Source organism: Cucurbita moschata, unplaced genomic scaffold, assembly GCF_002738365.1.
Source record: "Cucurbita moschata cultivar Rifu unplaced genomic scaffold, Cmos_1.0 Cmo_Scf00063, whole genome shotgun sequence".
In the NCBI taxonomy this organism is placed as follows: Eukaryota; Viridiplantae; Streptophyta; class Magnoliopsida; order Cucurbitales; family Cucurbitaceae; genus Cucurbita; species Cucurbita moschata.
In genome coordinates, this window is record NW_019268579.1 from 353,329 (window position 1) to 365,263 (window position 11,935).

An 11,935-nucleotide genomic window follows, 5' to 3' on the forward strand; every position below is an offset into this window, starting at 1 on the left:
TTTTTTTTTTTTTTTTTTTTTTGTGTGAATTAAAAAAACCAATTTAACTTTTATGCTTTTCCTTCCTCTCTCTCTCAGCACAGATTCTCTCTCCCTTTCTGCACTGCACATGGCCCAATCCCCTTTCCTTTTCATTTATTTATTTAAATGAAACTTATTTAAAAAATTTAATACCATATTTACCCCCAACACTAATTACTATTATATCTTCTCTTTAATTTTTAATTTTGATTTTAATTTATTAAATGCAAAATTAATTTTGAATTTATATTAAAAACCTATTTAATTAAATCAGAAAATTTAAAAAAAAAATTAAAAATTCAACCGTAGAAATAAAAATTTAAAATGAATTAATTAGTTACGTGAAATTAACAAATTAGTTATGTTCACGTGAGATAATGAAACTAAAATATTCCATATTTGTCCCCAACGAACATTGACGAGCACACTCCTCTTTCTTCATCTTCTATATCACCATCCTTCCTCAATCCCTACTCTCTTCATTTCCGCCATTGTTACTCAGCTTCTGCAACAATGGCGATTCCCTTCTCCTCTCTCCTCTTAGCATTCTACTTTCTCTCACTAACAAGTATTCTCACTCCCCTTCTTCATTATTCATTCTTCCTCCATTTCTCTGTTTCTCTGTTTCTCTCTAATCTTCTCCACATTCCTTTCTTGCAGGTGCAAAGATCTCCACTCTCGTCGGAATCAACTACGGCCAGCTCGGCAACAACCTCCCTCCGCCGCCCGATTCCGTCGATTTGATCAAATCCCTAAACGCCCAAATCGTTAAAATCTATGATGTCAATCCCCAAATCCTCAAATCCCTAAACAACTCTGATATCAAGGTATCCGTCATGGTCCCTAACGATCTTATCATCAACATTTCGTCTAATCAGAACCTCGCCGATCACTGGGTTCGTACCAATATCCTCCCGTTTTACCCACAGATCAAAATCCGGTACCTCCTTGTCGGAAACGAAATCATCTCCTCCACCGGCAACCAAACCTGGATCAGTTTGGTGCCGGCGATGCGCCGGATTAAACGCTCCTTGAAAACTTATGGGATTCATAAAGTGAAAGTTGGAACCTCCTCCGCCATGGATGTTCTTCAATCGTCGTTTCCGCCGTCGAACGGGACTTTTCGGGCGGATATTTCCGATCGGGTCATGAAACCGATGTTGCAGTTTCTGAACCGGACGAAATCGTTCTTCTTCCTCGATGTTTACCCGTTTTTCCCTTGGGCTTCCGATCCGGTCAACATCAAACTCGATTACGCGCTATTTGAATCGAAGAACATCACGTATTCGGATCCGGGTTCGGGTTTGACCTACACGAATCTCTTCGATCAGATGGTGGATTCGGTGATTTTCGCGATGAAACGTCTTGGGTACCCGGATATTCGGATCTTCATCGCCGAAACCGGCTGGCCCAACGGTGGCGATTACGACCAAATCGGCGCCAACATCCACAACGCCGCCGTGTACAATCGCAATATCGTGAAGCGCGTCACTGCCAAGCCGCCAGTGGGGACTCCAGCTCGACCGGGTTGGGTTCTGCCGACGATTATATTCTCTCTGTATAACGAGAATCAGAAACCGGGTCTCGGTACAGAGAGGCATTTCGGCCTATTATACCCAAACCGGTCGGCCGTGTATGAGATGGATTTGAGTGGGAAGACGCCGGAGGCAGATTTTAAGCCGCTACCGGCGGCGGAGACTAACGAGCCGTACAAGGGGAAGATTTGGTGCATGGTATCAAGGGGAGCCAATAAGAGTGAGGTTGCAGGGGCCTTAGCGTGGGCTTGTTTACAAGGGAATAAAACCTGTGAACCGATACAGAAAGGCGGTCCGTGTTACGAACCGGATTCTTTGATACGACATGCGAGCTTTGCGTTTAGTTCGTACTGGGCCCAGTTTAGAAAGGTTGGTGGGACCTGTTACTTTAACGGGCTGGCTACTCAGACCATCAAGGACCCAAGTAAGTTGATTTTATTTTATTTATTAATATTTTTTAAAATTCTAAATATTTTACTTATTAATTAAATTTGAAATTTTATTTCTCAGATTATGGAAAGTGCAAGTTCCCTAGCGTCACTCTGCAAGGATGATGACGTAATAAATAAATTTTAATAAGTTTTATTTTTCGTTTAGGTTTTTATTTTCATGGTTGATTTAGGAGGGTAGTTTGGGCATCCCATTTCCCTAGAAGTATTAACTACGGAATGGCTGAAGACTAGTTTTATTTTATTTATTTTTATTTTTATTTTTATTTTGTTGGTAAGAAAGAAATGGGCGCCCAAATCACCTTTCCATTTTCACTAATTCCACTCACTATTTTTCTGACATCTTTTGCCACGCGTGCAACAACCTTTTCAACGCCATTTTTATGTCCACAACGGCTACTTTTTGTACCAGCAAATATGAAAAATTCAACATTGTTGGTTAATAATATATATAATTAATAACCGTTTAATTTTTTAAAATTTTAGATATGTGTATGAATAAATTTATAAATTCAATTTAATAGAGCTCAAATGATAAAAGTAACTATCTTTGTCTTACCTCGGGATATCGCTCTCTCTCGTGTCTCTTATTGTCACAACATGTTATTAGGATCAATACCAGTTGTTAGCTTTGATACCAATAGTTAAGATCGTTCAACAATGCACACTCGATCAAGATGAGCACAAAGAATAGGAGATAGAAAATACAAAGAGGAATATTGGCTAAATGTTTTATTATTAATGACGTCAGGTATGTATAGCAGGAGAGAATACAAAGATCCAAAGATTTAAACCTACTACAAATATATCTCTATCAAATCTTTATCAAACATCTACCATGGCATCAGGCTACAATTTTTCGTTAATTTTATAAATATGTCAAATACCAGGAGATTCGTTCTTTCAACACTTGGAACAAGACCTCACAGTGAAAAGGGATAAGAGCAATCGAACTATTCAGCTGCGAGGTCTGGGAATGATGCTAGGTTTAGGAATGGTGCTGGGTGAGGCCATTATGTCCCTCTAACACGATCTGAATTTGATTATGATGGCCGATATAGATCTCATTAGATTTGCGGGCGACGATTTGACACTAAATATCTAGACGAATGGGTTTGGGAGATGTTATGCCATTAGCATATCCTCTCTGTTTTTTATGCTAAATATAAGAAGAGAGAAATTAGAAACAGCCAACGAATATTCCATTTTCGAATTCCAATTATTCCCATTATATTCCTCTTTGAACAGAATAAATAAATAAAAATTCCTCAGTTCTCTGATATATTCTTTGATTTATTCCTCCAATCAGAACCTCCTCTGTATAAATCAACCAGATCGCCGTCTAAAATCACCAAAAAAAACTAATTAATGGCGATTCTTCACCGGCTCATCGGAAATCATGACCGGCGCCAGCAGCCACAGCCGATCTTCGGAAGCGAACACTCGCCCGACGAGTGCCTTTCTGAGATGGTGGTTGATTTTTTTGAAGGCGGTGAATGCGGGAGTAGTTCGCCGGCGGGTGGTTTTTTTGACGCGACGGAGATGAATGTTGAGGAGACGGATTGTACGGCGGCGGTGGGTGAAATTCGAAGAATGGTAGCCTTGAACGACGGCTATGTGGAGCCTTATAGAGAATTGCTTGTGGGTGATGTTATGGAAGCGGCGGCATCTTCGTCGAACGGTGACGTTTCGCGGCGGAGGTTGGTGATGATCCTTCGTGAGCTTCATCACGATGCGGCGATTTGTAAGACGAAATGGGGTGGCTCCCATGGTGTCGCCGCCGGTGACTATGAATTCGTTGACGTCGTCAGTGGGAAAATTCGGTACTCAAAATTTAAATATTAATTATTATTATTATTATATTAGCATCGAAAGTTATTCTAATTCTAATTGAACTCATCGAACTCATTTATCAATTAGGTACTTGATCGATACGAACTTTCCAGCTCAGTTTGAAATCACGAGGCCGACAATCCAATACACTGAGATATTAAAATCTCTACCTTTAATTTTCATCGGAACAACGGAGGAGTTGAAGAAAATCGTGAGAATCATGTGTGACGCCGCAAAGAGATCACTAAATCTTACAAATCTTATAGTACCACCATGGCGAAAAAATGGTTACATGCAAAATAAATGGTTGGGCCCGTACCGTCAAACTGTAAATCCAATTTCTGACAAGTTTCCAACATCTACATCAAAAAACACGACTCATTGGCAGGTGAAGTGCCGATGGATTGGGTTCGATGCTACCTCTTCCATGGAACTCAACGACAATACATTTGTCTATGTAATTTAAGATACATGTCAAATCCTTTTATAAATAATAAATTTTTTTATAAAATTAGGTGGATGAGATATTAATTCTAATTTTATTATATTATTGAGCTAATTATTATTTTTAATCAATAATTTAGTAGCTAATTATTATCACTGAGGTTACTAATTTGATTTATAATTATTAGTAATTAATTAAAAAAAAATATATATATATATAGATACATTATTCATATAATTATTATTTTTTTCAACGTTATTTTGTAATTAAGATGAAAAATATTACCTATGTAATTATTATTGGCGGTCTCTAAATTTATAAATTTATTATTATTGCTCAATATTTCGAAAAAGAAAATAAGAAAAAAAAAAGAAAAAAAAGGAGGAAAGAGATCCCCCGCCAAATTCTTCAGGAGGGTCGAAAATGGCGGCTTCGCGGCTTCACTTCACTGCAAGCAGTGTAGGATGAACACTGCTGAAGATTCTCCATTATCTTCATCTTTATGCCCTTCTGATTCTTCCTTCTCAGTTTGTAATTCTTATCTTCATAAAATGCGATCCCAAATCTCAACAAACGAAGTCGGTGTCGGGTTAGACTACGATCCTGATCGCTTGCTGAAGCCCTTAGAAACGACGCAATCTCTCCACCATGAGCAACCGATCTGAACGTGGGAAGGATAATCCCTATGTTCAATTCTCTGCTGCCTCATCGTCATCTGCTCAACCTGGGAAGCGTTCGTCTTCTTTAACTCTAATCCCTTACGTTCTCTCTGTGATGATTTAGGGTTTCGATTTGTTCTTTTGAAATTTTGGATTATGTTCAGGTGATAAGATGTGGGATACGTTAGGTCGCTGCGGGAAGATGTTGGAAGATTATGGAAAAATGGCAGGGGAGGCTGTGGGAAACGTCTGGCATCACAGTTAGTTTTTTTCCTCGATCAAATTTTATCTTCAATCAAACTTTCGTTTTCAGTCAGAAAATTTGTTCCTTCATGCTGAAAATCTTAATATATTGTTCAATAATTTCCTTTGTATTTGCGTAGATTCTCTGTTCTTCATCGAATTTGTTCCTTCATGCCTAAAATCCTTATATATTGTTCAATAATTTCCTTTGTATTTGCATAGGATTTATTTAAGCTTCCGATGAACTGATTCTCATAGTGAAACAGTTCCTGCTCGATCAGGTTTCTTTGAGTGAACTTGGTGATACCCAAGTCATGTTGATGAACTTACATGTATGTGTCTAATAGGTCTAACGTTAAAAAGTATCTAATAACTTATTAAACGTTTATGTTTGTGTGTAATAGATTCCTGAATTTTAAGAACTATGTACATGGTTTTTAAACTTTCAATTTCGTGTTTAATAGGTCTTAAAACTTGTAACTTTGTGTCTAACTTTCAAATTTTGGCTACATATTCACCCTTATTTAAATTTTACAAACCTACTATACATAAAATTAGATGTTTTTGTCTAATAGAACATTGAATTTTTTATTTCCTGTCGAATAGGTTTGTGAACGGTTGAATAAGCTAAGAACTAATTAGACACAAAATTGAAGGCGTAAGGATTTATTAGAAGCTTTTTAAAGGAGTTTGACACAAATCGATAATATCACCATTTGGGTGGCATCTAATAGAGCTGAGAAAGAACATGTACGAATGAGTCGATTTTGTTTTGGGAGGGCCGCTAATGTTCTTTCTATATTGCTTGCTTCCTCGAGTGTTGATTCTTTCTTTTATTGCGCTTAGATGCATGCCAAGATGTATTAGCTCCTAATGTAAATATGTTTTGACAGTAAAAGTTAGTCCAAGCATTGCTGATGCTGCAAAGGCCCGGCTTGTCCAAGGGACAAAATTACTTGCCGAAGGAGGGCCTGAAGGAGTATTCCAGAGTACGTTTGGTGTTCTTCCTGGAGAGAAATACTTGCACTCGTATGCTTGCTATCTGTATGCCCCCTCTGGCCCTGTGAATGGGACTCTTTACATATCCACAAAAAGACTGGCTTTCTGTAGTGAATCCCCCGTCGGTAACTCTCCATCTCCTGGCCTGCCACAGAGTGCCTACTACAAGGTATGGTTGACCCATTTATTGGGGACGCTTTAGTTGTGATATAACTAAAAATGAAGTATTTCTCAAATTTATATCAAAGTTTAGTTACTTTTACCTTTCGCATTTTCAGCATGGATTTGAGTGGATTACTTACTATAAAGCTTCTTGCATAATAAGCATTAAAATGTGTTCTTGACTGTTCTTTTTTTTTTTGACACGAGTACAATTGGGATATATGTCAAATTCTGGATAAAAACATGAAATCTACCGGCCTCAGATATTAAGATGAATTTTAACCATATGAAATCTACTTGGACTACATGCGGGACAAATCCCATTGGAAATAGATGGTGTGAGTTTGTCAACATGTCCCATTGGAAATAGATGGTGTGAGTTTGTCAAATGTTGTTTGACAAGCTGCCAATTGGTAGTATGAGAGGTTGCCACTTGGGGCCTATAGATTCCATATCTACTCGAGTACAGAATAACACAATTTAGTGACTACGTGGGTAGGGAGAGCCTGTTGCGCCTTGTTTTTGTTTGACCGGCCTATCCTCTTTCAAGAAGCAAGCTCCCTCTGGTTGTCCAGTCCTTGGACGCCTCTCGGTTTTTGCGCATGTTGAGAGATTAGGTGACAGTTTCAAGACTCGAAAGCTTGACACTATTTCTTTGAGTAAAGGGTTTTTTTCTTTACTAGCCAAGTGGTAAGGTAGGCCGTATCTTAGGCCATTTTCCCCTTACAATGATTCTCGGTTTTCTACTGAAGTCAATAGTATGCCTAAACTATGGGATCACGTGTCCTAGTTGGTTAGAAGCTTGCCTGATATTTTTGGCCAACCCACAATCCACTTCCACAATACCTGGTTAAAGGTGATACAATAATCATATATCATCCAAGTAAAAGAAGATAGTAAACTGCTTTGAAGGATTATTTTTTAGAAACCCTGACTTCTTGAAGTTGGCTTCAAACTACCAGAAATTTCTTCATAGTTCTTACTGAGTTCATGGTTTAAAAGATAATTACTAAGAGCATGCAAAATCGAAAAAACAAAACTTAGCTGATAAATTGAAATGAAAATTTACCATAAGAAAAGGCGTTCTGAGCCCTGGATCTTGTTTAGCTACTCCAATTATGTTGCACAGATTAGAAATTGATTTGCATCTATTCCTCTTAGATATCTGAACAATGTTGACCTGAATTAATTGGAATGTTGGCAGAATGGATCTTTAGCTTAGCTATGGGATTTTCTTAGCACTTAACTATTTAGAGCCATCTCTCAAGCATATTTATCAATTTGTAGGTGGTGATAGATCTGAATCGCCTGGCAACAGCCCACCCTTCTCCAAATCTTCTCAACCCCTCAGAAAAAGACATTCACATATTCACAAAGGATGGGTATGAGTTCTGGTTCGTAGGATTTTTATCGTTCAGCAGTGCTCTGAAGAGTTTAAACGAGGCACTAAAGCACTCCCATGCCCAGTTTGGATGAACTCAAATGATCTCATCATGCCTTTGTCTTGTTACTTGTAGTGTGCTTGCTTTTGTTCTAATAAGATGTTGCAGTTTATTGGATGTGTGTCTTGAAAAAGCTGTGTACGTTATGGTGGTGGACATAAAATAAGGGTTCCTTTAACTTCAACAATGCTTTGTAAATCTTGTAGAAACGATACCTTTTGGACTTGTGAATTGATCATTTGTTTTGCCCTCTCTTTGAAACTTTGGTGGATGATTTTGGAGATGGAAATGGTGTATATGCTTCCTCATGTTAAACTTCCTTACATTTTTTGGCTAATCCTTTAGTTTGATAGTATGATCGTATCAGGATCGTATGTTCGAACAAAAAGGTTCGTCGTACAATTTTAGCGACTACAAAAATCAATGAGTATCTCTCTCGTATGGTTTTTAAAATTTATATTAGATACAAAATTCAAAATTTTAATTTTTAGTGTTATTTACTCAATATAGTTTTTAAAATATTTAATTATTCATACTTTCTCATTGAAATCATGAAGTTCTCAAGAGAAATGGCATCCCCATAAACACAAAAAGCCTGGCCAAATTCCTTTCCTCGAACTTGGCGGGCTTTGCATGGCTACTAACAATGAAGTTCTCTTTCCCCTGTTTTCTGTATCCTTCTAGCTCAGCCATGGCTACACTCACTACCATCGTTCTCTGAATCATTTTCTCGGTGAACCAATGCTTCCAGAGTTTCTATCATGATCAAAGAAATCATCTCGAGTATTGCCGATTGGTGGTCGAAGAAATTCTCACTTGAATGGATTTTATTTCATTCACTGAGTTCCTTAATGCTGAAAGAAGCCGTGCAGCAGCTCGTTTCATGTCGTTGGTTGTCGGTAAGATTCCCCAATAACTTCGTCATCATCTTCACAGTGTTTTGATTCTCAATCCTGATTATGATCTTCTTAAAACCGAGATCCATCGTCTTCGTCATCATCTGCTTCTGCATTTCCAAATGGGAAAATTTTGCTCTCTTGCTTTGCACTTAAGGTGTTTGTAATAATTCCTCTGTGAATTCTGATGCTCTCTTTTTTGTCCATTTCCAATAGGTAGCGTGTTTGTAATAACACCAGGTGCGTTGAGGCTGCAGCAGATAGCGTCTGGAATCATTGTCAGTTCTTTTCTCAATTCAATTTCTTTTCTGAATGTGTTGATTTTTACCCAAGAATCTAACAAGATGTTAGTAAACACACAAACTAAAGCTTCGAAATCAATTGCATTAACAAGCAGATCAAAACTCACACACTAAAGCTTCGAAATCAATTACATTAACAAACAGATCAACTTGTTGGCTTTTATAGCGACTAACAACTTTAGAAAGCATACAATTAGCCAACTCTAAAAAATAGGAAAAACAACCACCCTAGTGGTTCTACCATTCCTAGAAGTGGACCGTTTTTAACACAGGAAACCCATTGCTTCACTTTGATATTGAAATAAGATTTAATTCTCTCATCTCTTTGACATAACTGGTTAAGCTTTCAGTGAATTTGTTCTAAACAATTGAAAGAGTTTCTTTCTGTATAGCAATAGTTTCGGATTTCCCTTTAAGTTGTCATTGAGCCCAAACAATTAATGATAACTTCAAATATCAAATGACATGTTAGAAGTTCAAACAAAACCAACTTTATTTTGCAAGAGTTTGTTTGTTCCTTTTGGCGTTTCTAGAATAATGGCTGGTTAAGGCATACTATAGCAACCCATGCTCAGATTAGGAATCCAGATTCAGCACCTAATGACCTTGGCATTCCCCTGCATCCCCTATGACATGGTCACATTACTTACTTCTCTCTTCTAAAAGTTAAGACTATCCCCACAAACAAACACGAGCCCTTCCAACATGTTTTGTCCTTACTCACTTCCATCCTAGAAAAATTTCTAAGTGGTCACCTGACATAAAACTATTCCAAACAAAGCACGCTTAACTATGAAGTACTTATGATTGAGCCATCGAAAAGGAAGGTGCACCTTATTTGTATAGTAGAGACTTTCACTTCTTTTAAGCTTTTCTTAGTTATCCTATCCTCAGGATCGTTCTCATTCGAACATGGTCTCGATTTATTCATGCACTCTTTTACTCAGTTGTGACACATACACTTAACTAAAATAAAAGGTCATGAGTTAAATCTCCGCTCAACATATTATTAAACTATAAAAATAAATAAATAAATAAATAACCCTGAATTTTTATCCATGATTGATGTCTTCTCAAGCTTATTATGTTCTAACCTACCATATATGTTTCTCCAAAAGTGAAACTTAGTTCTAGTGTCACTGATGCAGCCATGGTCAGGCTTCATCAATGGACTATGAAAAAGTGTTCCAGTAGACGTTTGGTTTTACTGATGGAGACAAATACTTGGGCCTTTGCTTGCATCTGAACACTTCCTCTGGGCCTGTAAATGGGATTCTATACATATCCACAAAAATGGTGCCTTCTATAGTAAGTTTCCTCTTCGTCACTCTCCGTCTCCTGGCCAGCCACAGTGGATCCATGACAGGGTATGTCTGACCCTATTATTCTTGAAAATATTTTTCTCTGATGAATCTGAAACAGGATTGGATATGGAATTTAGGCCATATTTGGTAACGTAAAACAACATGGTGTAAGAGTACTAATAGGAGTTATGTTAGGAATGTTAGTAGAATAGTAGCAAGGGCATAGCAATTATTAATTAGGGGTGTCTTGGCTGTAAATAGAGGGAGTTAGGGACCGTAGAAGAGGGATCATTCTGGGACTTAGGAGGGAGATTACCCTCTTAAAAGGCTCTTATATGGTAGTTTCTCTTTGATATTGCAATATTTTAGTATCTTGTGTTTTCTGTGTTTGGGTACCTAACAAATGGTTATCTAAATATTTGCTTCTCGTGTTTGATGTGTTTTTTTGAATTTTGAAGAAAAGATAAGCTTGAATGGATACAGAACTACTCATATGTTTGAGAGTCTGAGACTCTCTAGAAAAAGTTACTACTGGCAACTGTCACTAATCTAGTCCCCACCTACATTTACTTTTCTCATCTAACTCGTAGTGAGGGCCATGTTTCTTTCACTTCCAAAAGATCTTGTTCTAATACTTGTGAGCGAGCTAGATTGTGTGCACCTTGAAGTCTCACGAGACAATCACCTAACCCTACTACATATAGTTACCAAGATATCGTATAGAATATTAAATCATAGGTAGGTGGCTAGCATGACTTGAAATCAAAAGATAGTAACTAGTTGGTGGCCGAGTTTGTCTGTAGAATTATTCTCTGAACTTGCATTAGTATGGTTATCTTTTATGTTCTTCAGAATTTGAAACATAGTAGAACTGCAACTTAGGAAACATTTATATGGATTGTTGCAACAGTTTGATTTTAACCCCAGTTAATCACAATTTCACAGGAGAAACCCTCTTTCTTTTTCTTTTCCATTTCGTTACTTGTGATAGAAAATAATTGAAGTCCAAATCCATAAACATTCAAGAACAACAAGCCTTCAAATTCAAGAATAGTTATGAAAAGATTTGTGCATATAAGAAAACTAAAATCATATGAGACGAGAGAAACATCTAGATTTTTGATATGGATCTGGATCCGAATCTGTGAGGATTGAAGTAATGTGTTTATGATCTTCCTCAAGAATATAACTTGGACTTAAACTGAAAAAACATAGTATATTAGGGACTACGTCTCTAGTGGAATGGTATTATTCCTACTGGTCTTCCATAATCTTCTAATCGGATCACTTGAGACCATAATTCAATGCCATTTACTACACCCATTAAATACTCTAATATAATTTTCTTTTATTTGTTACCCACTTTAAATTAAACAATAAATTGGGCACCGTGGCATCAATAACAATAGGTGGAGGAACTGAAAATGTAAGGATGCAGTGTCTGATCTGCCAGTAGGATACCATTGATGGAGTGTCAGTTCACAGAAACCATAAGCTCTGATGTGCAGGAACATGTTCTTGATTCCATGAGTAATAAATGAAACCATTTAAAGAGTGAAACAAGAGTTTGCAGGTTTATAAAACTCATTCTTGGACATCCGTCAATTAATACATCCTGAACAGACACCCCCCCCCCCCCCCCCCC

General features: G+C 37.5%; 3 protein-coding genes and 1 pseudogene across 4 annotated transcripts; all 4 read left to right on the forward strand.

Moving 5' to 3' along the window:
• Window positions 1-431: 431 nt before the first annotated feature.
• On the forward strand, window positions 432-2,350 carry LOC111437372 (probable glucan endo-1,3-beta-glucosidase A6). Its single transcript, XM_023075310.1, has 3 exons — window positions 432-589; window positions 682-1,980; window positions 2,067-2,350. Exons 1-3 carry the CDS (start codon window positions 535-537, stop codon window positions 2,108-2,110), a joined length of 1,398 nt encoding a protein of 465 aa, XP_022931078.1. The 5' UTR covers window positions 432-534; the 3' UTR covers window positions 2,111-2,350.
• Window positions 2,351-3,373: 1,023 nt separating this feature from the next.
• LOC111437331 lies at window positions 3,374-4,304 on the forward strand. The gene is made up of 2 exons (XM_023075237.1): window positions 3,374-3,828; window positions 3,926-4,304. Exons 1-2 carry the CDS (start codon window positions 3,374-3,376, stop codon window positions 4,302-4,304), a joined length of 834 nt encoding a protein of 277 aa, XP_022931005.1.
• Window positions 4,305-4,694: 390 nt separating this feature from the next.
• Window positions 4,695-8,071, forward strand: LOC111437472 (GEM-like protein 2). 2 transcript variants are annotated; one of them, XM_023075466.1, is made up of 4 exons: window positions 4,695-5,010; window positions 5,107-5,202; window positions 6,079-6,353; window positions 7,634-8,071. In XM_023075466.1, the coding sequence occupies exons 1-4, from the start codon at window positions 4,932-4,934 to the stop codon at window positions 7,820-7,822; spliced, it is 639 nt and encodes a 212-aa protein (XP_022931234.1). In that variant the 5' UTR covers window positions 4,695-4,931; the 3' UTR covers window positions 7,823-8,071. The 2 variants fall into 2 exon arrangements, with proteins under 2 accessions (XP_022931234.1, XP_022931233.1); XM_023075465.1 differs by having other exon boundaries at window positions 4,696-5,016.
• Window positions 8,072-8,608: 537 nt separating this feature from the next.
• The window catches only part of LOC111437332, a 5,153-nt pseudogene continuing 1,826 nt past the window's right edge, over window positions 8,609-11,935 (forward strand).

Excerpts from the sequence above, each read along its gene's own strand:
- LOC111437372 (XM_023075310.1), top strand. The coding sequence starts at position 535 with ATGGCGATTCCCTTCTCCTCTCTCCTCTTAGCATTCTACTTTCTCTCA. Across the intron at positions 590-681 it reads CTACTTTCTCTCACTAACAA|GTGCAAAGATCTCCACTCTC; the intron begins GTATTCTCACTC and ends CCTTTCTTGCAG. Across the intron at positions 1,981-2,066 it reads TCAGACCATCAAGGACCCAA|ATTATGGAAAGTGCAAGTTC; the intron begins GTAAGTTGATTT and ends TTTATTTCTCAG.
- LOC111437331 (XM_023075237.1), top strand. The coding sequence starts at position 3,374 with ATGGCGATTCTTCACCGGCTCATCGGAAATCATGACCGGCGCCAGCAG. Across the intron at positions 3,829-3,925 it reads GTCGTCAGTGGGAAAATTCG|GTACTTGATCGATACGAACT; the intron begins GTACTCAAAATT and ends TTTATCAATTAG.
- LOC111437472 (XM_023075465.1), top strand. The coding sequence starts at position 4,932 with ATGAGCAACCGATCTGAACGTGGGAAGGATAATCCCTATGTTCAATTC. Across the intron at positions 5,017-5,106 it reads ATCTGCTCAACCTGGGAAGC|GTGATAAGATGTGGGATACG; the intron begins GTTCGTCTTCTT and ends GATTATGTTCAG. Across the intron at positions 5,203-6,078 it reads GGGAAACGTCTGGCATCACA|TAAAAGTTAGTCCAAGCATT; the intron begins GTTAGTTTTTTT and ends ATGTTTTGACAG.